The sequence below is a fragment of the Gymnoscopelus microlampas genome (assembly GCF_963454915.1).
Source record: "Gymnoscopelus microlampas genome assembly, chromosome: 13".
Taxonomy (NCBI): Eukaryota; Metazoa; Chordata; class Actinopteri; order Myctophiformes; family Myctophidae; genus Gymnoscopelus; species Gymnoscopelus microlampas.
In genome coordinates, this window is record NC_139950.1 from 18515252 (window position 1) to 18541889 (window position 26638).

The following is a 26638-nucleotide window of genomic DNA, read 5'->3' on the forward strand; positions in this document are numbered from 1 at the left end:
GTTGGAAATCATTTGTAAATTATTTCTAAACTGTTTTCAATCAGTATTTGTATTCACTGACCTTAAAGAGATAAATTCCAGGTACTGTATGTTCAGACATACAAAAGGAAAAAAGGTCTAACGTGAAGGTCTAACGGCCGAAACGTCGACTTAATGAAGAGCAACATTTTTTGCAAGTTCCAGACAGTGTGCGGGATCTCTTTCTTTGATTTTATTATCAGATATCCACTTCTGAAAAGAAAAATAAATGAAATGAATTCTGAATTCAGAGTTCGAATTAAATCTTTGAACTAGTTTGGACTCACAGTTGTGGGCTTGTCGATCGGCTATTTTCACAGTTTTTGTACGCCACCATTGTGCAACGAAGTATAATACATGGTTATTAATATTATCACACACACACACACACACACACACACACACACACACACACACACACACACACACACACACACACACACACACACACACACACACACACACACACACACACACACACACACACACACACACACACACACACACACACACACACACACACACACACACACACACACCAAAATAAATAGACTTCTTTCTTCCTCTTGGGAGCAAATGTGTGTCTGGTAGAATAAGCAGACACACTCTCTCATTTCAAAGCTTGGCCCAAATCAACATGTATCTTCCTCTTGGGAGCATTAAAGGGATAGTTCACCCAAAAAATTACACATTTTCTATCAATTACACACCCCATGAAGTCTTCAGTTCATGGATTTTTTTTTTGTTTTTGTCGCATTCCAATAATGTGATGACTGGCGGAAAGATGCTAATGTCTTCGGTAGGAGACTCCGCCAGTCATTGGCTTAGGAATGCGACAAAAAACAAAACATCTCCATGAGTCATTTTGGGGGTGAACTATCCCTTTAATGTTTACAGGAAAGACTGGGGCCAAAACATACTGTAACCCCTGTAGTAGTCCAGAATCAATCTTCAAGTGATTGTAAGTGCATAGTCCGTCTTCTTCGTCAGCAATGGAAATTAATAGTCACTTGAGAAGTTCAAGATAAGACAATAAGCACTCCAATCACTTGAGAATATATTTAGCTTAATCCATTTAGACCGGGAACGCAGCTGTGTCATTTTAAGATTTCTTTGGCTATTTTTGAAATACATTTGTGCAAATCTTTGAATATATATATTTTCAAAGCAAACATTTGTAACTCAAATCTTTTGAGTTTTTTTTATATTTTTAATATTTTTAATATTTTCTATTTTTTTAAATATTTTTTATGTTTAAAAAAAAGAATTTAGAACACGTTTTTAGAATCGGCCTCAGGTCTTAATGGGTTAATGCACCTGAAACTAGCTCAGGTTGTCAGGGAATGTAACCAGGTTATGGTCCTATAGGAAACAAATGCAAGAATCTCAAAGCCTCTCCAATGTCTGAACGTCTGCTAAGACAAAAGATGTTTGCGCAATAAGATAACACTAAATTGCAATCCTGGCAAAACTCATTATTGGATTGCTTTTAGCATCCCTCTGCAATTGTAAGACTTTGACATACGACTGGTGCCTTATCCTGTCCTCATGCTGTCCTGGCATTTTGGATGAGCTAGTCGAGCTCTAGCGACGCTTCAATAATAAATGATCATACAACAAAATGTCAACAATGCTTTTTCTTTGATAGCACAAACCATGACTGATGCGCTCCAATTCCACACGCCCCAATTCCAGAATTTAAGGCTGATTATAGAAAAATTCCTTATCATCAAAATCACTATTATAATTATTAATAATTTCTTCCAGCATCAGCAGAACAATTTAAGCTCAGAAGTTTCCTTTGAAGTTGTAGGGCAGAGATGTAGTCAGGCATGTGCAAGAACGTTTTCTATAATATGCTTCAGGAGGCAAGTGGAGTAAAATGAGCAGATACAATGAGCTTGAATGTATTTATTACTTGTCAGATAAAAGGTACACAAAAATTGTGTACCAAAATTAAATGTATACAATTAACCCTTTAAGACCGGGAAAGCATCTGTCATTTCTTTGGCTATTCAAAAACACAAGCACAAGCTCATTGTAGATCTCTTGTAGATCTCTCTTGTAGATCTCTAAAAATGTGAACATTTTGTGCAAATCTTTGAATATATATATATTTTTAAAGCCAACATTTTTAACTAAAATCTTTGCTTCTAGTGGGGCGGCGTGGCACAATAAATCCGCCTAATCGTTCAATTTTACGATTAAAGCTCCAAATTTGGCAGAAGTGTTGATTGATATATTGGGAACAAAACTGGATATTGGGACATCACAAATTCTCACCCTGGTGGGCGTGGCAACCATTTTTCAAAATGGCCACCAGCAGTTGATCAAATCTCCCTAGTTTTTGTCCTAGTAGGCTGAAATGTTGCTCAAGTATGTGAATATGAAGGTGTGTGGGTGTGCTCATGCTAATTACCTAAAAGGGGGCGTTTCAATGGGAGTGGCCTAGTTAACAGCAATATTTTGGGAGAATTGTTCAAATGGTGATACAAGCGAGACATTTGGTACAAATCATCTTCGGAGATCACACTTCGATTTAGGACACCGGGCCAGTCATAAATCAAAGATGGCAGCCATTTTTTTCAAGATGGCTGCCAAAATGTGACTGTTTTTGCATTTCTGCATAATTCTGACTATACTGTAAGTCTTTGAGGTAAATTACCAAATCACCAAAGAGCACTCCCATAGTATGTTTTGAACATTTTCAAATAGGAGTTACCATTTACGTTGAAGGTGCCAACTCAGCATATCGAGTAGCATGGCTTGAGTCCTGTGGTAGGTACTGGGAGCTGATGTTAGGTGTGAAGATGAAGAAAGAACAATGCTCTGTGGAGCTCAGGGAGGAGATAAGAAAGGCAGCCAGAGAGATGAAGAAAGTAGGGAGTACAAAGAGATAAGGGGTAAGGCGGAGAGAACAGTGGTGAGGGTTAAGGAAAAGAGTATGAGAAGTTGTATGGAAGGTTGGACACCAAGGAGGGAGAAAAGGACCTGCACCGATTGTTTAGACAGGTACTGAGATGGGAAGGATGAGCAAGAGGTTAAGGTGATGAAGGATGGCTGGAAATGTTCTAATTAATTACATACGTTAATGTAATGTAATGTAATAATGTAATGTAATGTTCTATTAACCAAAGACAGTGTGTTGAGAAAATGGAAGGAGTACTTTGAGGGAACGGATGGAGGACAGTGTCGGTGTTATTCTATGCATAGTGGCTCATAGGAATAGACTATGTGACAACCAGGAATAGTTTGGTGACCACTGGAGAGACGGTTGACAGCCGGAATGTAGACAGCATCCGGGAGCAATATGGGTTAGCGCCCTAGCCTGTGTCTTCCGTGAGGAGGAAGCCCAACAAATCCACGGTGAGGCCTTTAAGGAGGGCTATTCAAGCAAGCTGCAAGTGGAGCCTGTAGTACCACCACGACCCAAGAAACCATCACGCCAGAATTAAATGTTTAGAACAGGGGAGTCTGGTGCAACGCTCAGGTCCTGGACCTGGTGAGACGAAGGAGGAGCCCGGCCAGGAGGCCATCCACAGAGCCTAGTCCCTCCACATGCCATATCCTCCGCTCTCCCCCAGTCCTGGCAGAGTAGCCCCGGATAAGCGGCCTGAGAGGCCCTGTCTTGCCCTAAGAGGACTGACCGTGGGTAGCTACTGGGATGTAAGTCGGGCGCTTGACAAACCCCAGCCCGGGTCACCTCGGCGAGGGTGTATGTTGCGTACCCACCACCCATGTTGAGACCCGAAACACCGATCAACCCCAGGCTACAACACTGATATGTCCCAGGTGCATCCATGTGATTTTTTCTGTATGCAGGAGTTATTTGTAACAGAAGGATACCAGTGAGAGGGAAGATGTATAGGACGGTAGGGGGACCAGCCATGAGGCTGTACGGCTTGGAAACGGTGGCACTGACGAAAGGCCAAATGCCAAAGCGGTGGTTTAAGGATGCGGTGAGAGACGACATGCGGGTGGCTGGAGTCACAGAGGAAGACACAGAACTAGATGGGAAAACATTTATACATGTTCAGAAGTCATGAGATTTTGTCGTTGAGTTTGACTGTGAGCACAGTTGTATGGCGTGTTTTTGAAATGTTTTAATTTAGATGGTTAGAAATGGTAACTCCTGTTTTAAAATGTTCAAAAACATACTATGGGAGTGCTATTTGGTGATTGACCTCAAATAATTAAAAGATATGCAGAAATGCAAAAACAGTGTTGGCGGCCATCTTGAAAAAAAATGGCTGCCATCTTTGATTTAGGAGTGGCCCGGTTTTCTAAATCGAAGCATGATCTCCAAAGATGATTTGTACCAAATTTCCAACTTGTATCACTATTTGAACAATTCTCCCAAAATATTGCTGCTAACTAGGCCACTCCCATTGCAACGCCCCCTTTTAGGTAATTAGCATGAACACACCCACACACCTTCATACTCACATACATCACGCAACATATTAGCTTACTAGGACAAAAATTAGGAGGATTTGATCAACCGCTGGTGGCCATTTTGAAAAATGGCTGCCACGCCCACCAGGGTGAGAATTTGTGATGTCCCAATATCCAGTTTTGTTCAACATAATATCAATCAACACTTCTGCCAAATTTGGCGCTTTAATCACAAAATTGAACGATTTTCGTGCTACGCCGCCAAGCTATTCTGGGGAATCTTCAGTTTCAGTTTTTTGAAAAAAACGTATGTAGCTATATCAGTGGTTCTCAAACTTTTTTCATGACAAGGACCCCCGAAATTATATGTATTTGGCCACGGACCCCCATCTCAAAAATATGTTGTTCCAGGGACCCCCCTGAAGCAAAGATTTGAGTTAAAAATGTATACATATATTCAAAGATTTGCACACATTTTCACGATTTCTTTCCAAAAATAGCAGATCTACAAGCTCATATCGCGGCACTCGGTGCCGCGCTATGAGCTTGTAGATCTGCTATTTTTGAATAGCCCAAAAGAAATCTAAAAATGACACACAGGTGCGTTTCCGGTCTGAATGGGTTAATGAAATATTCTGATATTATGTCGTTTCAGTTCTCTTCGTGTGGACAACAATACTTGATGTGTTTTCTTTCATCCGCAGGAAGAAGAGTTACGGGACAGTGGGGAGGCTAAATACGCCCATTTGAGTAACGATCTTCATGTTTTAATTGAAGTCTTTGCACCGCCCGGAGAGGCTTACTCCCGCATGAGTCACGCCTTGGAGGAGATTAAGAAATTCCTAGTTCCAGTGAGTTAGTTCAAATCTTTACATTAACTTCTTATATCTGTCCAGGTAATGGGAATGACTGCATTTTTGAAGCGTCACCACTTCACCTCCACCTTGACAGCTGCTCTGTCAAGTGTGTATTTTCGATTTTTATTATCTCGGGGATGGATTATTACACAGTTCTAAGCCGACTTGGCTCACAAAAATTGTCCGTCACTGGGAAAATAAAAGGCTGGGAAAAGAGGCTTTGGCTCAATTTTAAAAACTCACAAGTGTACGCCAATGGAATTTAAATGAAATGATGTTTTTCACCGAACATTCATTAAATGAAAATTATAATTCGAATTTCAACGCCTGTTGGGAGCATAATGATAATTTCTACAAATGCACTAAGTCGAGCCGATTAATTTGTACCGTTGTCACAAGTGAAGATAATGACTTAATCAAATTACCAAGCGACGCTCACAACAGTTCAAATATAAGGCACATGGAGAGACACCGGGACCGCAATTCTAAACTGCATGCTCTTGCTAACAAGAAAATATAATGTATTCCACAATTAACAAGTGTAGTACGGAACCCTCTCCCAGGCTCCTCTAACGTATGGCCTGGAGCACTTAGCAGTAATTAATATGCATAGTGTGTACCCTCCCCGAGTCTGGGCAGTAAATATTAATAGTGCTTCAAGTGTGCAATGCCTACAGGAAGAGTTGCTGTATGAGTGTACTTACGGTTTCTTCCACCATCAAGAGCCCTGTCGAATGTACTTCTTATAACAGTGTTTTTTTCATGCCAAGGACACCCAAATTTATATGTATTTGGCCGTGGAAAATCGCTTCAAAAAATATACAGTACATATTCAAAGATTTGCACACATTTTCAAGATTTTTCAAAAATAGCAGATCTACAAGCACCGAGTGCCGCGCTATGAGCTTGTAGATCTGCTATTTTTGAATAGCCAAAGTATAAAATATAGTTTAAAAAGTGGTTAAAATGATTGTGACGCTATAACAAATTTTGCTGGGGTAAATTTTTGTGTTTTTGATTGTGACGCTATAACAAATTTTGCTGGGGTAAATTTTTGTGTTTTTGATTGTGACGCTATAACAAAGACCCCACTTTGAGAACCAATGTCTTAAAACACGTCTTGCTTCCGTTACCGCTGCTGCACAGAGCAAGGCACGTCCTCCCTGACTCCCAATCAGCAAACCCCGGCACCGTCTGTCAAACAAGGGAAGACCAGCAGAGGTGTATAATTCACTTATTTCTCAAAGAAGGGAAACGTGTTCCTGCCCGTCTCTTTTCTGGACACATACCTTGCAGCAAAAACTCTGTGGTTAGCTTATTAGGTACGTACATCGTTGAGTTCAAGGTCAGACAAAAACAACAGCCATGGGTTTCTACAAGGATGTTGAGTTTGGTCAGTGGCGCTGTCTGTTTTTTTTGGTTTGTTTTTTTTGCTCATTTATCTTGAGCCCCATTAGCTTCCAAGTTTGTGCCGTCTCTATCCTTCAACCGTGTTCATCAACAAGCTGTGAGTTTTCTCGCAGGACTGCCACGGACTGATGTCTATTGTTGGTTGCACCATTGCTGTGTGGGATAAAAAAACAAACAAACAGAGAATGGGGAGTCTCTGATCAATTGGAGCTGTGGCACCCGCCTGGCACAGCTCATTATTATACTCTACCAACCCTCCCAGACGGCCAAGTCACACGTTTTGCTTTAGCGAGCCACTGTCACATAACTCACTGTCTGTAGGAAAGATCCATATTCATGAACAGGAGGGTATTCTTAATTACTTAGACCCCATATACTTTGTTGCACGTCAAATTGCGAAAATAGCAGATCTACAAGCTCATATACTGCAAATAGGCTTATAGATAGGCTGTTTTCACCGAATGTCAACCCGTTTTCACAGAATGCTCGGTTATTATGACATGACCAGAATAGGGATAGGGGTTAGGGTTCATGTGGTTAAAGACTGCATATATTTGTCTATAGATTTGTTGTATTGATGAACTTGCATACGAGCAAAATAAATCCGCACACCAGACCTATTTATTTGCGAGTAACGTTTCGAGCCACGAGGCTCTTCGTCAGACTTTGAGGAAGTCTGAGGAATATTTAAATATTGTGGTGTCTATACTCCATAGACTATGATTACCATCATTAGTGAAACAGACTTGAGGCCTTTTACTAAGCCTTTTGCGCCTCATTCCAGACACATTCTGCACCTAGAAACATTTAATTACATGTGAGGTGCAAAAGCCTAGAAACGCAGTTTGCTTAGCATTTTAATTGCGCCTTGTGTGCATTATGCATTTAAGGGAGAGTCGCATAAATAGCGAGAGGAGATATGAGTGTGGTTGATTCCACATTGTGCGAGGATCAGTTTTGCAGGTGCAGGCAGGCTATATTAAAGGGATCTTGTAGTGGACATGACAGTAAATGTAGCAAGGAGACAAGATTTCCAATCAGTCTCTAAAACACGCAAATCAAGAAATGACAAAGACAGGCCTAATAGATCTAACAGTCACACAATATTTACTCTAAAGCCTGTGTGAGCTTGTAGATCTGTTATTTTTGGCGTGCATCGCTGTTGAAGAACAAAGTATTAATTAAGCTTAATCAAAGACTTTGAACTTTGTATCTCCCACAAAACATTCCCATCCTTGCATTGCTAGCCTACACTATCTGCCATCTGGATAAACACATGAAAAATATGCTGAGCAAAAATCTACACAAAGATCTGTATTTATGAAAAGAACACTTGATGTGACGCTCTCCACATGCTATGCAGGTGCTGTATGCAGATTTTGTGTTTTGGCAAGTCGCAAGGGACCAGTTATAAATGTGACTTTTTTGCTGTTCTTAAACTTGAACAGCCTGTGTTCTGAGTCCAATGGAATTTCATAGAAACATTCATGCACTTTGAATTGGTGTATTCTGCTCAATTTCAGATAAAAATAGGCGTTAATATGAACTTATATATATTTTCAAATTTTTAACTCAAATCTTTGCTTCTGAGGGTCCCTGGAACAAAATATTGTGAGATGGGGGTCGGCGGCCAAATAGGCTACATATCATTTTGGGGGTCCTTGACATGATACCACTGATATATAGCAACGCAAGTTTTCACAAAAACGTTTAAGATTTAGAATCGGCCTCAGGTCTTAATGGGTTAAGCTCTACTTCACATGCAGAGCGTGGCTAGAAGGCGGCGGTCCCATTCAGCGATTGAGTAATTAGCTGCTACCTTCGTAAATCAGACATTAATTCCGTGCAGTGCACCTTACCAGCACAAACCACTTAAGGCGCAGGGCAATTTGCACTGCACCTTTGATTAATGTAATTGTGGCCCTGAGTGTTGGAGTCAATCGAGGTTTCCCAAACACAACAAACAAACAACAAAACGTTGGTGCCAATATGCCTTAGATGACCACTTTTCACTCTAATGGGGACTTCGTACTCCGCCTCAGCCTGTCCCACTTATGGTCAGCATTTTGTATTCCATACCGTATTTTCTTTTGCCGTCTGATTTCATTACCTGAATTATACCACACTGATTCACTATTCAAGTAAAAAATATGTGTTCATTAGTATGTTCAGCCCTGTTGCATTGCCTCGGTAAAACAGGACGTGTTAAATGATGTTAGACTTGCTGCCTCGCTTTCTAATTGGTGTGCAGTTATGGAAGAAGTACTCATGTGTTTTACTTAAGTAAAAGTATCAATACCCTATTGTAGAAATTGTCTGTTACAAGTATCAATACCCTATTGTAGAAATTGTCTGTTACAAGTACAAGTTTGGTATTAAAAATTTACTTGAGTAAAAGTACAAAAGTATGAACTGTATAAAATGTATACAAATCCTTTGAAAATAGCAGCTTATAGATCGCCTATTTTCAAATTGCCAAAGTATACATAAGTCTGAAGTGGTTTTGTAATGATAATCAAAATCTACAAAGTAACGAGGGCAACCGCATTCCATTCCGACATCCCACTACTCCGACTACGTGGCTTCCGCGTGCGGTTAGGGTTAGGGTTAGGTTAGGTATAGGGTTAGTAACCGTCGGAAAGGCGACATGTCGGAAAGCCGACATGTAACCAGTAACGAGTAACTAAATTTTTTCAAATAATTCAAGTGGAGTAAAAGTACAATATTTGCCTTTGATATGTAGTGGTGGAGTAGAAGTAAAAATATTGAACATTGGAAATACTCCAGTAAAGAAAAAATCACACCCAGTGTGAAGTGGGCGGTGTGTGGTCATCACAACATGACTCACTTTTAAAAAAGGATAAATTACCTTTTTTAAAGTCCATACTGCTATATAGGGCTGCACATGTGTCATGTGTTTTTCGCTAGCCAATCACAGTCCTGAATTTGCAAAGTCAGCCAATCACATTACAGTTAGTGGTGATGACACTAGCTGTAATGTGATTGGCTGACTTTGCAAAAGTATCGATTTGCATTAACAATGGAAGGGTTAGGGGGTATACAAATTCTTTGGTCGGTGTCCAAAACTCACTTATAGGGGGCGGCTACACCGCCCCAAAAATACCTCAAAATGTTACTTAAGTACAGTACTTGAGTACATGTACCTAAGTAACATTGAGTTACTATACTGTTGGCGTGCACACAGGTGCCAGGACAGTCTGTGATGTGTTGTTTAACCCCATGAACCCTGGCATCCCTATTCTGGGCATGTCATCATAATAGGTGAACTCGAACTCAAATTCGATGAAAATAGACAAACGTTTGCAGAATATAGCTGATCTACAAGCTCTCAGTGCATCACAACGTGGCACTTTGTGACCTTCTAGATTGGCTATTTACGGCAAAGAGAATAGGCTCTATGCACAGCAACCATAGTATCACTTCCTTCACAGGTGTTACCAATGATACTAATGATTCAGGCTCTGTTCCATTTTAGTGTAGCACAGTGGTTCTCAGACTTTTTAATTTCCACAACCACCATAACTCTGAGGGCGGATTCAGACTATGGTCCCATGTGCGCACCCTGGACCACTTGGCAGAGTGTGAATGTTGCCTACCGTTCCCCGAAACAGATCACCGTACCGTACCCGGGACCGCCTGGGGAGGTAGTCTCAGATCCGGATCATGCGTACTCGAGTACGGAACGCTGCAATGTGAATCCATCCGTACCAAAAGGAGGAAGTGGACTGCTAATCGTATATCATTTATATATTTCTATAATGACACATTATTTTACCTGGGTTATATCTTCTCATAGTTCTACTTCGATCTACAAGCTCACAACGCGTCGCATCGTGACACGTTGTGAGCTTTCAAACATTTTAGCACTTTTACTTTTGGTACTTTAAGTACCAATACGAATACTTTTGTACTTTTACTCAAGTAAATGTTTAATTCTGGACTTTTACTTGTAACAAAGTACTTCTACATAGCAGTATTGATACCTTTACTTAAGTAAAATATCTGAGTACTTTTTCCACCACTGATTTTAAACTGGCAATATCAAGTGATGGAATAGTAGCAGTAAGAGTTCATACCATATGTGGTCAGTCCTACAATAATCCGTCTTCTGTACACAGCTGGCATACACAGTATAACCTCCCTGCTGAGCGGTGTAGCCAGAGGCTGTGCTATTTGTCAGTAGAACAGAAAACCGGGCGAGAAGGAAAGCTCTGCTCTAATGGGAGCTTCTACCATTTGACCCGTTTGCTCATCAATCAATCAGCAAGCTCAAACTGAGGGACCACGGGTCACTACAGTGCCAGTACTTGATCTCTCTCACGATAAGCAGCATGCGGCGAGTTCTGCGCGCCAGTGACCTGACGAGCTCAACTAGCTCCAGGTGTGCATTGGAGGTGACTGTGTACTATCCCTGTGGGCACAGGACGGAGCCAACAAGCACGTAACCTCTGCCCCTTGAACCCAGTGGCTCTCAGACTTTTTAATTTGAAGGATCCCCAGTTCTCAGGTATTCATTTTTAGGACCCACAGACCCCCATTCGTAAGGGTCCATTTGGTTCCATTCGTACACTCTCCGAGTTACAGACCCTTGCAGGTCTGTAACTCGGAGAGTTCCATTTAGTTCCTAACTATCAATAATTTGAGGTACTTTTACTTTACTGGAGTATTTCCAATTGTCAATATTTGTGCTTCTACTCCACTACATCTCAGAGACAAATATTGTACTTTTACTCCACTACAATTATTTGAAAACTTTAGTTAGTTGCAGATTTGGATTATTATTACAAAACATACATTAATCACTTCAGCCCTGTATCATTTCGGCCGTTTGAAAATAGCCGATCTACAAGCTCACAATGATCCAGTGGTATCAATAAAACCACTGGACCGATACACGCCAAATTTCTTGTGCATGCTGCCAGTAAGATGAGGAAGACACTCCACTTCACTCCAATCTTTTAAATCGGCCTCATGGCTGTCAGTATTTTGTCAGATTTTGTTCAAACAAACAAAAATCATGAACGCATAATCTGAGCACATATTTTTGCAATCACAAGTTGAGTAATCTCTCAAAGATTCTTTTTTAAATGTATTTATATATTGTTTACATCGAATGGCTTCCCAGATTGCAAATTGAGTGGTCTCTGTAGAGCTCACCTCCAAAACCACTTTCACTTCTGGCCAGAGTTGGGTCACAAATGTGAAAAGTGTGGTGGTGGAAATCCCATTTCCTCCTGCAGCTTCCTCTGGTCCTGACGGCTGCAACCCACAACCTACAGGGCCCTGCTTAGAGCACCCGGTGGAGATATGCTCTGCCCTTTCTATTGTTATTTGTGTGTTTATTCATGAATGGAACTGGTGGAATTATGGCATTTTCTTAATTAATTCTGAAATTATGAAATAATTTCCTATTATCCTTCAAGACCTTAGAGGAATACGCATGAGTGCATTTATTTCAGTCAAACAGCTTGGTTATCCACAGAATGCAGGATAACAAACAGAAAAACAACAGACACGTGTGATCATAATGGATCTCATTTACTGGCTCTCCCCAGGTCATATCAAATCTGTCTTTCATTCTGTATTTACTCATTCATACCGCTGTGTCTACAGCTTAACTTTTACAACTGGGAAAAGCTCATATTGGCGACTGTTACTTTAGAGAGTATCTAATGATTAAATGTTATTAAGGCTAAGTTATGCTTCATTGTGCAACCCTTTTGTTCCACAAATGTATTTTTTTTCAACTGAAATAATTATTTTTTGTTGATCGACCTTTGTTTAGTTTTTTGTCTTGTTTTTACAAAAAAACTATGCATCGTGCAAAGTCAAATTATGTCTCCGCCAGGCCGAAAGGCAGGGCGAGAGAGTATGTTTTACCCCTTGTCCATCCGTCCGTCCGTTCGTGTGTCCTGTCTGTCCGCAAGCAGCTAATCTCTGGTACCGTTGGCCCGGTCGCTGCGAAACTGTGTACACACACTCCCTGGTTGCCAATTCAGAACCTCAGCCCCAGATTTTACAGATTTGCCTGTTATATCGCCACCAGGAGGCCGATTTGTGCAAAACCCATTTTTTTATAGTACTCCTACAGATTGTATCCAAACATCATGCAAATTGGCCGAGGAAGAAATGGCACCCTTTTCACATTGGCCTGTTATAGCGCCACCAGCAGGTCTAATTTAGCAAAACACATTTTTGGAACAAAATCATGAATGCAGTGTCCGATTGCCGTAAAGGCCTAAGAAGAAATGACACCCTTTTCACATTGGCCTATTATAGCGCCACCAGGAGGCCACAATAACACACCTGACCTGGCGGAGACCTGTGCTCCGAGGAGCACTTTTTGTAGTTTCCAACTGAAAAAATACTTTTTTGTTGATCGACCTTTGTTTAGTTTTTTGTTTTTTACAAAAAAACAATGCATTGTGCAAAGTCAAATTCTCATTAATTTATCCATTGTAATGTGATGGATGGATTCTTGCAATTACAATATCGGAGTTAAATCAACACAATTTACTGTGTAATGTTATACAGATAAGTGAAAAACAAACACCGCTCATCTGCCAGTACACTCGGGTGAGGTGCTGGAGCCAAAGGGGACCAAAAAAGGCAGACTCTGCACACTCTACTCTGTGCAAAAATCAGATTTTTTCGGCCATATGCCTGAAGAAGGTCTTGCGATAGAAAATATGATTTTCCCACAGCATTTAGTGTGCGGAGGCTGCCTTTATTGTTCACTGTGTAATGTTATAACATTTTGACCTCTGTAAAGCCAGTCAAGGTTAATCTGCTATGCAAGGCTGATATTCTCAGATATCATTATACCTATATCAATATTACAGGCTTTACAAATAACCCCAGTAGGAAATAACCCCAATTTATATTATTCATTGTCAGACAATGAATAATGTGTTATCCATTCCCGTTATCTGCTATGCAATTTTCATCCATATCGTATTAGATGGCAAGTACAGACAGAATGCTTTAGAACCATGAGAAGACTGCAATTATCTTTTACATAAAATTGTTGGAAATGTCAGGCTGCTGAGTGCATAAAGAAAAAGAGAAAATTGCTTTTCCTGTAGTAATTTATATGAAAGGGCACCCTTATTTAATATTATGATTTTTACTCCTAGTGAACATAGAAATTGATTATAGCCTATAAACTGGAAATATTGTTTTACTACATCCTGTGCCGTAGCAGACCAGGTAGAAAATGATAACCTCCGGTTTTGAAACCATCCTCCAATCCGAACTGTAATTTGTTGAATTTCACTAAAAGCAGCACATTTTAGTCCAAAATAAGCTGTCTCAAAATAGAAAGGTACCAAATAAAAAGTGCCACGTTTGAGACATTCAGGAAAAGCTTTTTCAACCACCATAGTGCAGAGTTGTCCTTAAAAAGGCAACAATAACATGACCGAAATATTTCCCCTCTTCAGCAAAGTTGTTTTATGCCTCCACCGGCAATTGCCGTGGCCAGAGGCAATAATTATGTTATCAGGTTGTCCGTACATCCGTGCATCCATATATATGTAGGCTACATACAGTACAATATGTAGCCTACGTCCCATTATCATGAAAAATGCTAGCTCAGGAATGCCTGAAGGGAATTTCATTTAAATTCTATTGACACAAATTCAAGGATGAACTGCTTACAATTTGGTTGTCAAAGGTCAAGGTCACTGTGACTTCACAAATCACATTCATTAAATTGCTTCAAAGTCTTTACTACAGCCACTACAGTATATGAGACAGACGTATGTAAACTGCAAACGGTTGGCAGAGGCATACAACGGCAATGCCTGATCCCAACCTCCCACTGCCAGTGTTGTTCTAACCCAGGGGTCCTCAATGTTTTTCATGCCAAGGACCCCCCTTGCTGAGAGAGAGAGAGAGAGATGAAGCAGGGACTGACCCCTCACTAAATATTGTATACAATTGTGTTGCAGATCAAACTTTTTCATAGATTTCATGGATAGCGTCATAGACTTGTTTGACTTGTTAGTTTCCCTCTACACCAACGCCTCGCAGCAGACCCCTGTTCTAACCTAAACCTTACCATTAATGACGATGGGAAGAAGATAAGAGAGGGCTGTTTGATTATGGTCTCTCATCTCTGTGATGTGACTGACTGAGACAGAGGAGGCTAGACAAGTTGAGGTTATTGAAATGTGAAGCAAGCAGGCCACATAATAGCCCATGTCAGAAGTTCAGGTTGGTAGTCCTAGTAATAATAATGTCCACACTTTCAACAACCCAAGTTGTCGCTCGTTCTAAACACTCTTCCAGCAATGGAATCAAAACGCATCTGTAAATCGAAAGTACTGAAACTAAACAGTAAAATTCTGTCAAAAGTTCTGAGTTAATTTATCCATTTGTAACTCTGAAACCCCATGCAGCATTCCTATTCTGGGGGGAACATTCACAAAAAATAGCCGATCTACAAGCTCACAACGCAACTGCTACTGTAGGCTGAAAAAGAACGCACCAAGTACAGTTTAAACTCGGGTCCATTTTACTAAGAGGGGTCTATGTGGTTAAGGTGAAGCTGAAGTGACATTGATAAATTCCAAATATTATCAAAGTGTTCTGAGGCACCCCTGGACTTGCGTCAAGGCACCCACTTTGAGAAGCCCTGCTGTACAGGTTAGGAAATGGGCTTTACAGTTGTTGGATTCTTCGCTCATTTTGTTCCCACATTAACGATCTCTCATCTAGTTCATTATTCTAAAACCTGCCAACAGGCTGGACACCCAAACCGAGGCTGACCATGTCATTCTTCAATGAAATAATCAGTGCTCAGCAAAACGTTGTATTTTCTGTCGAGAGTTTTAATTTGATGACATTTGCTGCTGTTGCAAGCAGAAAAGGGCCTTTTTATGCATGCTGTGTCCTCAGCTTGGAATTCATTGCAAATGGATTTAAATCTCAGGGAACGAGCATCACCAGATGTTTTTTTTAAAACGATGTTCAAGGAATGAAGGAGGCAAGGCAAATCAGGCCATGTTTCTCGAGCTAATCAAATTTAGCTTTTTGATCTTGCACGCTATGCTGACTTTTGTTTTTTGGCTTTGATTGATTCTGCTGATCTATATTATGCACGTGTGTGAAGTAGAACTTTTAATGTCTGTATTTTGTTCAGCGGTGGAAAAAGTACTAAAGGAGTAAATGTACCTAGTTACTTTCCACCACTGATTTTGTTACACCTGTGGTCGAGTAGGAGGACCATACTGGTTGACGAGATCATCGTATTAGCCGCATGAAGCTCAAAGCGCAATATATCCTCCACCAAACTGGGCTTTCTGTCTTATAGCTCAATAGTAATAGTACGTTCTGTGCACGTGTGGGGGACCCGGGCTCAAACCCCAGGTGGGACATGAAAGTTATGGATCGTAGCTTTAATGTGCTGCTGCCTGTCTTGGTCAAGACACTCTTGTAAAAGAGATTTTTAATCTCAATGATAGGCTTTTTGTTCCTGTTGTGTTTTGAAGACAAATGGCCTTGTTTCCCTCATGTGAAGCCACTTGTGTGTTTTGTTCCCAGTGGTATAAGTAGATAGCACTACCACAGTATAGAAATACTATACAATACAAATAAAAGTCCTGTATTCAAAGTTTTACTTGAGTTAAAGTACAAAAGTATTGGCATCAAAACACACTTAAAGTTAATTAAAGTACTACAATTTTTGTCAAACTTCTTGCAAAATAGCGGTATAAAATAGGGCTTGTTTGTGGTTTGTCTTGTAATAATAATTTGATGTTTTGTAATAATTTAACTCTGTAAAGTTATAGTAACTAAAGCTGCCAAATAATTGTAGTGGGGTAAAAAGTAAAAAATATGATAGAGATATAATAGAGATGTAATGGAGTAGAAGTATGGAAAAAAATGGAAATACTCAAGTACAGTACTTAACTCATTGAGTGCCATTAACGTGTTTCACGTGTTTTTACCGCTATGGCTCAACGTGCCAATGACGTGTTTTTGAAAAAATAGTAAAAAAAATAAAAATGAAACATGTCCAGAACCAGAAAGATATCATCATCTGAAGATTTGCAGCTCCATCCACTCCTTGTTTAACTTAGAAATGAAAAAGGCTGTATCTCGCTTCCTAAGCACTTTTTGTTTTCTGTGAAAAAAACTCTGGCACTGGGACAACATCATATAGAAATGTTTTTTGTTTATTCGTTTTTGTTCTTTTACATACTCATAGGTAGTAAAATTGAGTGCCAGAATTGCCAAACGTAAAAAATAAATAAAAAAATCTGGCACTCAGTGAGTTAAGGTATACTATCCGCCACTGTTTTTGTTCCCACAGGACTACAATGATGAGATCAGACAGCAGCAGCTAAGAGAACTGTCCTACTTGAATGGGTCTGATGAGTCAAGTCGAAGGACCAGCGCTCCTCTTGTACGGAGCTTACGACCAACCTCCACCGTATCCACAAGGTATAACAGAACTATGCTCCAGTGGTGGAAAAAGTACTAGCATTTTGTACTTAAGTAAAAGTATCAATGCTGTAATGTAGAAATACTCTGTTACAAGTAAAAGTCCGGAATTAATCAAAATTTTATTGAGTAAAAAGTGCAAAAGTATCGGTATGAAAAGGCACTTAAAGTACCAAAAGTAGAAAGTACTCATTGTGCAGAATGTCCCATTTCACAAGTTTTCAAATGTATAAAATGTATACAAATCTTTTGCTTGTAGATCGTCTATTTTCCAATGGCTGAACTGTATATAGGGCTGAAGTGGGTGTATGTTTTGTAACTAATAATAATCAAAATCTACAAAGTAACTAGTAGGGGAGAGTGGGGTAATGCGAGACATTTTTTACATTTTCTCCCCTCTAGGTGAGATAAAATGATATATCAGTAAAATGTTCACATTTCCCATACATTTGGGATGTTTCCTAACAATGGAAATGATCAGAATGTATTCAAGACAAAGGGCAGTGAAAATATGATTGTTTAAAAAAAAGTTTTTTGGTGTCTCACTTTACCCCAGGTCTGGGGTAAACCGAGACAAACCAGAAAAATCAATGGGGTAAACTGATCCACTTACTTTTTTCAGTTTAAAACTACCATAAAAACACATGTTCTAACAGTTAGAATACCGACAGCTAGCTTGACAACCACACATTCCAGAACTAATGTCAGACTAGTAACAGAATCATGGCAATTGGTCATTAAGCACATTTTGCTCTACACAATTGGAAGGTGTCTCACTTTACCCCAACCGAGACAAACCAGTTTTAAACAATCAAACCAATATTAGATTATCAAACCAATTGGATTATCAAACCAATATTAGATTAAACTATGTTTAAGTACTAAACTTAACTTTGAGACAGTTTCCCACTGTACCCCAAGCCATTTGTCTCACTTTACCCCACAGCCACATTTTGGTGAAAAGGACCACTTTTAGCAATTCTGGCTAATCTTCAATTAGCATTAATCACATGGATGTATAGGTTTGTAGTTCATCAACATGCATGACATACGTTTTTCTACCTGAATCAATTTTCTTTGACACAACAGCTGATTATGTTGACAGCCCAAAAAATTACTTTTACATGCAAAAAACATATTTTAGTGAAAAAAACATGCTTACTACAGCACAATGAGGTCCTCTCCACCATGGTAAGTGGGAAATGGGAGGGGCTTCAAAATCTAATGGTCATATGACCACACAGGTGTTGTGGTCAGGTGATAAGGGGGGTGTCTCACTTTACCCTGTGTCTCACATTATCTCACTCTCCCCTAACTAAAGTTTTCAAATAATTGTAGCGGAGTAAAAGTATAATATTTGCCTCTGATATGTATTGGAGTAGAAGTAAAAAAAAAAATTGGAAATATTCCAGTAAAGTAGCAATACCTCAAAATTGTACTTAAGTACAGTACTTGAGTAAATGTGCTTAGTTACTTTCCACTGATTTTGCTACACGTTGTTTGGCTGCAACCACATTTAACAACATTTAGATGTAGGCCTACTTAGTACTTACACTGTAGTTACTTTACACCACTGCTACTCTGTAAATCTTCAGTGTTCATTTAACTCTGGGAGTGCACAAATGGAACCAAATGGTGATTCCATATACCTCATTTCACAGGTTTGAATCTTGGACTTTGGTTTAAATAATCTAGCACAGTTAACCTACGTTCTGTAGAACTGAAGAATGCAAGTTACAAGACCTTTTTCAGAAGACACTACCTATGTATTTTCTACCTGAGCCAAGTTTTTGGTCTGGTCATCCCTTAATGGGAAATGTTGCCAAAGGACGTTTGCCGTCATCGGGTGTAGATACTTTTTAATTTCATGAAGAAACTCCGGACACAGCAGGCAATTTTTCTCCACACTATATACTATGTTCAACTCACCTCAGAACAATGGGATTTAGGTTGAAAATCGACAACGTTTCCCTTTAAGAAGTGTAGCATCATACCTTATTCTAACTCAGGGAAACAGAGAACCTACAGTAAGTACAGCCGCAGCATTTGATGTTGGCAATTTTTAAAATCGCTACCAATTCCCTCCCCAGATTTTCTCCTTATGGTAATGTAAATCTCCATGAAAAATATGCACCATGTAGTTCCTTGGAGTGTTTATATTTGGTTCACAATGCGACTGCAACCTCGTGAAGGATCTGCTAGGAGTAGATAGTGTTCGCCTCCCTGCATCCGTTAAAATGTAACTTCTCAAAATAACCTTTTAAGACCGGGAACGCATAGATGTGTCATTTTAGATTTCTTTGGCTATTCAAAAATAGCAGATCTACAAGCTCATAGCGCGGCAGCGAGTGCCGCGCTATGAGCTTGTAGATCTGCTATTTTTGAAAAATATAGATTTTTTTGCAAATCTTTGAATATATATATGTTTTAAAGCGAACATTTTTTAATTCCGATCTGTGCTTCTGGGGGTCCCTGGAACAGCATATTTTGAGATGGGGGTCCGCGGTCAAATACATATCGTTTCGGGGGTCCTTGACATGGAAAAGTTGGAGCACCACTGATAGCAACATAAGTTGTTTAAAAAACAAACCTGAAGACATTTGTAGAATATTATATTCAAAGATTTGCACACATTTTCACGATAAAAAAAATAGCAGATATACAAGCTCATAGCGCGCGCTATGAGCTTGTATATCTGCTATTTTGTGAAAAGCCAAAGAAATCCAAAGTGACACAGATGCGTTTCCGGATTGAATGGGATAATAGACCTCATTGTGACCCTAAATCCAGCCGGCACTCCTGGAGATGTTTGGTCGACAGATAAAACATAAAACATAAAACACAAAACCGTATCCGTTCCCACGATGCTCATTCCGGGCTCAGGCACCAGGGCTCAAGCACCATTTGCCTTTGATGTGTGTCTACTGAGGCACGTTCTGTGCACATAACTCCTGGAAATGATGGCCGCCCTCGGTGCCGATAAGTGCAGACTCAGCGGAAAATGTGAGAAAGATGGGGTTCATGATTCTGTGCAAGCGCGTTGTTTCATCATCAGGGCAATCAAAGTAAGTACTTTACGGCGTGTCCAAAAGTCATGTTTACAAAGGAGTGAAACAGACCATACTATCTAAAAACTTCAATAAATCAATCTTGCATTGATTGAAGTCACTCATCGGTTACATATCCACTTTCAACCTGGAGTCTAAATTTTGGGCACAGCATTTTCATACATTTTTTAAATAATAAAAAAAAATCTAAACTTTAAAAAGAATTTCAACATCTTACAATAAATGCAAGGAATCTCTGTACGTATGTACGTCTGTAATCCACGTATCTCGAGAACCGTTCCACCGTCCGACTTCAAATTCGCCACGCACGTTACAGATGACCCGAGAGAGTCGTTCGGATAGGCAGTTGTCCAGAACCACCAGAAAAGGCTCTGCTTGTGCACTGGTAGATCTGCTATTTTTGCTGAATGTTCGCCTAGTACGAACGTTCCCAGAAAAGAGATGCTAGGGTTCATGTGGTTAGGTGGTTAATGCACTCAAATCAATAAAGCTCTTACATACAGGTTATACAAATATAAATGAAGAAGGTTTGCTCAGTGGTGTAAAGTAACTAAGTACATTTACTCAAGTACTGTACTTAAGTACACTTTTAAGGATTTTTACTTTACTGGAGTGTTTTCAATTTTCAAATTTTACTCCTACTCCTACACTATATTTCGACAAATATTGCACTTTTTACTGCAATTTGTAGATTTAGATTATTATTACAAAACATGCATTAACCACTTCAACACTAGGCCTACTTTGGCTATTTGATAATAGCTGATCTACAAGCTGATGATTACATGATTGTGAAACGTGACTTTCTGCATAATGAGTACTTGTACTTTTGGTACTTGCCAATACTTTTGTACTTTTACTCAAGTAATTTGTTTTACCGGACTTTTACTATTTCTACATTGCCGTATTGATACTTTCATTTAAGTAAAAAAAAAATGAAGCATAGCGTTATGCAGGACACGGAAGTCCTGCACGCCAAAGCTGTAACTAGCTGTCAGTCAGCTGATGTGAACATCAGCTTTCTATTCCCTAGTCACAGCACTGCTGGTCATTACGTCACACACTCATACTCCAATCACAGCTCACGCATGAGCAAAGAGGTTCCTATAAATATGGCTTCATATTCTCTAGGTCTTTCTTGGTTACTGAACCAATGCATTTTGCTAGCTCCTCCTCCACCCCAGCCTCCACCTTTTGATTAGAGTCTGGCATAGGCTCAAATACAACTGTTTATCATGTACAGTACATGTACTGTCAGGGGCGGACTGGCCATTTGGCGTACCGGGCAAATTTTGAAAAATATTTTCTATATTTTTATTAGGATTATTATGGTCAGTTCCGGGTCGCGCGGCCCAATTATTAGTTACGTTAATGTTTGGGCTGGGATGCTTTCCAGCAGGGGCCTCAGTGCGGCTGCAGAGTTCATGTGCAGGGCTGGGCTGAAACAGTGAAACCCCCCCCCTGTTGTCAAAACGCTCCCCCCCCGTTGACAAACGGCCCGGGGGGTGGTGGGCCGGTTCGGACCAAAATGCCAGGGCTGAATTTTGGTCCCAGTCCGGCCCTGTGTACTGTATATCTACTAATTCTAACTAATATGTCAATGTACTGTACTGCTTATTGTTGACATTGTATCCCTATGGGGGATTTGCTTAAAGGGCAAGACCACTTTGGTAGAGGTTTGGGTTGTGTAGTTACCTTGCCATGATGTAACTCCAAAGGTGGGCAAGAAATAAAAAATAATTGCTCCATTGATTAGAAATTGATAATTCATAATATGCTCCTCATTGACTTACATTGTACAGTAAAACAGCTCTCAAAGTCACTCTTTTAGCACAGAAACGAACGCAAACAAAGTTGATTCAGACAATATAGAACATCACCAAACCCAGTACTGTTTTTTTTTTTTAATAAAAATGTCAACTTCCTGTTGATTTTGCCATTTTTAATAAGTAGAAAACCCGGACTGGATCGGCGGATCCGGATCCAGATCTTCAAATAGTAAAATCAACAGGAAGTTGACATTTTTATAAAAAAAATAAACGGTACTGGGTTTGGTGATGCTCTATATTGTCTGAATCAGCTGTGTTTGGGTTCATTTATGTGCTAAAAGAGTGACTTTGAGAGCTGTTTTACCGTACAATGTAAGTCAATGAGGAGCATATTTTGAATTATCAATTTCTAATCAATGGAGAAATTATTTTTGATTTCTTGCCCACCTTTGGAGTTACATCATGGCAAGGTAACTACACAACCCAAACCTCTACCAAAGTGGTCTTACCCTTTAAGCATTTCCTGAATATATGCTTAGCAGGCTGCTTCAACAAAATTCAGGAAATATTCTCCCAAGAACGGAGCTTTAACGCCAAGCTTAACTGTATTCCATTTGTGGCAATAATTGGTTAAATCTACTTTGACGTGAGTGTTTCTGATTGAAATAGTACTTTTTCCACCACTGTGTTTGTTTCCCCAGGAGTCATGGAGGTATAGGAAGGGGTGCAGCAGTGGTGCGGGCTGCAGCAGGAAAACACAGCACCCTTCCTAGTTTATCCAGGGAGGTGAAAGCTCCACGAGCCAGGACCGCGTCTGCCAATCCAGGATACAGGATCCCGCTGTTATCAATCACGCACGAGACGTACGACGACTACGTAAGTCTCTGAGCCCATAATGGAGAAAAAAAAAAAGATAGGCGGAAATGTTCTTTGAATTATGCTTCCTGTAATCATTCATGCGAGTATCCGCTCGAACGAATGCGAATGAATGGCGCTCGGGCGGCCGCGGTGGTAAAGTAGCTGCTCGCCACCGCGGTGGATAGGGTTTTAAATCCACTGAGGGTGTCGAGCGTCTAATACGAACACGATTGGCCCGTGGTCAGGGGAGGGGGATATTTGTCACTGCACAAACTCCTATGGGCCTGGGGGATGGTGGCAACTGTCATAGCAGGGAGTTTTGGGCAGGAGTAGTAGGATGGAGCAGGGGTCTTCGACATTTTTCAGGCCAAGGACCCCCTAGCGGAGAGAGAGAGATGAAGCAGTGACCCCCACTACTGTACATATTGTGTAGAATTGTGTTGCAGATTAAATATTAACTGTCTGAAAGTACACATTCATGTTAATGTATTTTCAGACAGTTAACCTTTAAACCCTCAATATTTAGTCAACTTGACCGTTGGCTGTGTACTTGGTCTGCTCTTTTTCCCTCTACACCGACTCTCCGAAAATAGCCGATCTACAAGCTCACAACGCCTCGCAGCGCAAGGCGCTGTGAGCTTGTAGATCGGCTATTTTCGGCTAATGTTTCCCACCGCACAAAGATACGCCGGACCCCCTGCAGTAACTCTGAGGACATCCCTAGGGGTCCCGGACGCCCTGTTGAAGACCCCTGGGATGGAGCATAAGGGGGTGGGAGTGATAGACGGACAGGCTCTCATAATCGCAACTTGTTGATCAGTTCAGACTCAAGAGTCCATTTAGAAAAACATACAACACAAACAAGCTTGTGTTGTGACCTTTTCTTCACTTTGGGCACTTTATATACCATGTTATGACAGGGGTCAGTGCAGGCTGCACCTGACCCGCAGGCCACTTCTAACGATTTCATGCCCTGATTTCATGCTGCTCATTACACCCTAGCCTCGATCTCCAGGCTTTTATTTTTTATTTTTGCTCAAAAATAAGAGCCTGGACCAGCCTGTTGACGTTCCTGGAATAGGAAGTGTTTCATTTCCCCAACCAACCAGAGTGCAGTGGGCGTCGCTCCAAATGTTGTGAATTTTTCAGATTTTGAACCCGCCCCTCTAGTCCAGATATCAGACACGCTAGGGCAGCTTAGCCCCAATGGAAACTTTGGCCAAAAAGTGGCGCTATAGAGGAATGGCCATGGGATCACCATCATCACTAGAGTTCACCCTGCTATTCTGCCTATTGCATTATGATATATCCTGTGTGCAAAAGTGACATTTTGGCATAAGGGTGGTGCTAGAGGAAAGGCCATTGGATCACCTATATCAGTCGGGAACATCTCCCGGGGAGCGTGAATGTGCTCAGCAATTGTCATGGCAATCCACCCATTAGATGTGAAGGTATCTTGTGTGAAAGAGGACATTGTGCCCTTACAGTGGTGCTAGAGGAAGGGTCACTTAAATCAGTATGGTTCATCATTCGGGGAGCATGAAGTTGCACAGCAATTTCCATAGTAATCCAGCCAGTAGTTTTCAAGATATCTTGTTTAGGAGTCAAGTGCTGGACGGCCCGACCGACAAATGTTCTAAACCAAATGGCCATTAAAATTGAATGGTTTTAGAATCTTTACTCGGCATGAAAATACTCAAGTTATAAGGATGCGTGCTCTCAGATTGTGTGAATTCTCAAGGTCGTGTTGAGAAACCCACAAGGTGATAGCTCCTCCAAGTTTCATCCAAGAGAAAAGAGGCAACACTTTCCCCAGTCAATTTCCTCAAGAGCTTTCCGGCAGAAGCAAAGCCCTGCTATGTGTGCTGGCAATTGCAGATTGGTCTGCCCGCTGTGTGCTTTAAAATCCTGAGTGTTAATGTAACCCTGAGAGTGTACAAATGGACTCGAAATGGTCCATTTGTACACTCTCAGAGTTAAATGAACACTTGAGGATTTTAGAGCATGGGGAAATACACAAGCACAGCCTCATTACCAAACCAAATTGAGTTCGGATGGAGAGCCTGTGTGTTTCCGACGAGTAAAAAAAAAAAAAGAAAAGCTAGACATTTTTTTTCCTCTGTGTAATTGGAGGTTGGAAGGACAGGGGTGAGACGAGGGGATTGTGTAATGTCGAGTTTGTCCTGAACCTTTTCTCCCTCAAATCGCACTAGACTATGCTGTATTTATCTACATACATCGGTGCTCGATTTTCTTTAAAAGAGTTCCAAAGTGTAGCGAGACTTCTCAGCACACAATTTTCTCCCCCCTCACACCGTCACTTGAAGTGTACATGATATTGCAACGCTGGTTGTTTTTCTTTCATCTCGGGGAGCACAGTAACAGATCAGCAAAACGCAGGGCGTCTCCGTCGCCAACTCTCTCCAATTTGCCTCGCTGAGGACGACATGCAGTGTGTACGCTTATCGTGTAACAGGGATTTCTCCGGAGACCGTTTTGATTGATGGAATTTGTCTAGTTGTCAGTGTCTCTCATAAAACTGATACTGTGACAATATCCATAATTGTATCTATTAGAGGGTGATATTGATTCTAAACTTGAGTGGACAGCATTTTGGACCTTCCCCACATGAAAAGAGAGAAGATGAGAGTGGCTGTATGTCAATGCATTCTTTATAATTTATGATTGTAATGTTTTCTCACTATTCCAACCTCCCGTACCCCCCCCCGCACATACACTCACACACACAAACACACACACACACACACATACACACACACGCGCATCTCACCTTGCTATATCCTCTACGCCTGTACTCAATTATCTTTGAAAGTGTTTCTCCCAGAGTGTTGTTGTAGTGAGACCTGCGTACATTGGGTCAGGGTATTTTTTACCACTCAGGAGTGCAGGATGGCTCACCTCTTGTTGTTCATCCACTAAAATCCTGCGGAACACACATACACATACACACACACACATACTTCTATGGAGCACAAAACCAGGCTGTCTTTAACCTGGCATCCCATTGTGGGTATACGTCATTACATTTTCACAAATCTTCAAAAATAGCCAAAATGGCAGATCTACCAGCTCACAATGCATTGCATCATGACACACTGTGAGCTTGTAGATCTGCTGTTTACGCTCTTCATTGTATGACAAAGTATATACTAGGCCTTCAGTGGTTAATTTATAATTAATTGTACGACCCCTTCGATAAGAGTTGTATGACAAAAATAACATATTTTTTAGCCCGCTAGTGGCAGGGCGCTATGGAGGCTACGCCGGTCTGTCCATCTCTCAGTCCACTAGTTTGGTCCCAAACAACATACAGTATCGTCATTGTTCAGTGGAAACCTTGTATCCAAAAGCGTTACTTTTCAGGAAAAAAAACGTGGATCCAATAGTTACATGCTCTTGTTAATACTTGTCATTGGTTCAGTATTTATAAAACCCACACACACACACTTAACCACCTTCACTTTCAAAATGTTTCAAAAATAGCAGATCTACAAGCTCGCAACGTGCTACGATGCGACCAGTTGTGAGCTTGTAGATGTTTGCTACATTTCCGTGAAACTCTTGTACTACAAATTAGGACATCAATTTACAGGGGGAAAAAACACAAAAACATAAAATAAGGAGATACAAGGTTTCTGCCTGATATCTTGAAAACTACTGACTGAATTTCCATGGAATTTTTTTTGCATATTCTTCTCTGATCGGGCTGAAAATATGGAGTCATATCATAGGTAATGTAAAAGATGACTGATGTCATAGACAACTGACGTAA

The 26638-nt window shown here is 40.6% G+C and overlaps 1 protein-coding gene across 1 annotated transcript in view; it reads left to right on the top strand.

The window, feature by feature from the left end:
* Positions 1-26638, top strand: part of khdrbs2 (KH domain containing, RNA binding, signal transduction associated 2) — a gene marked incomplete at its 3' end in the record, with an annotated part of 93606 nt that overhangs the window by 48643 nt on the left and 18325 nt on the right. Inside the window, exons 4-6 of the mRNA XM_084076740.1 lie at positions 5118-5264; positions 17020-17150; positions 22689-22863. Coding sequence (XP_083932866.1) covers positions 5118-5264; positions 17020-17150; positions 22689-22863 — 453 coding nt within the window. The remainder of the gene's footprint in view (positions 1-5117; positions 5265-17019; positions 17151-22688; positions 22864-26638) is intronic.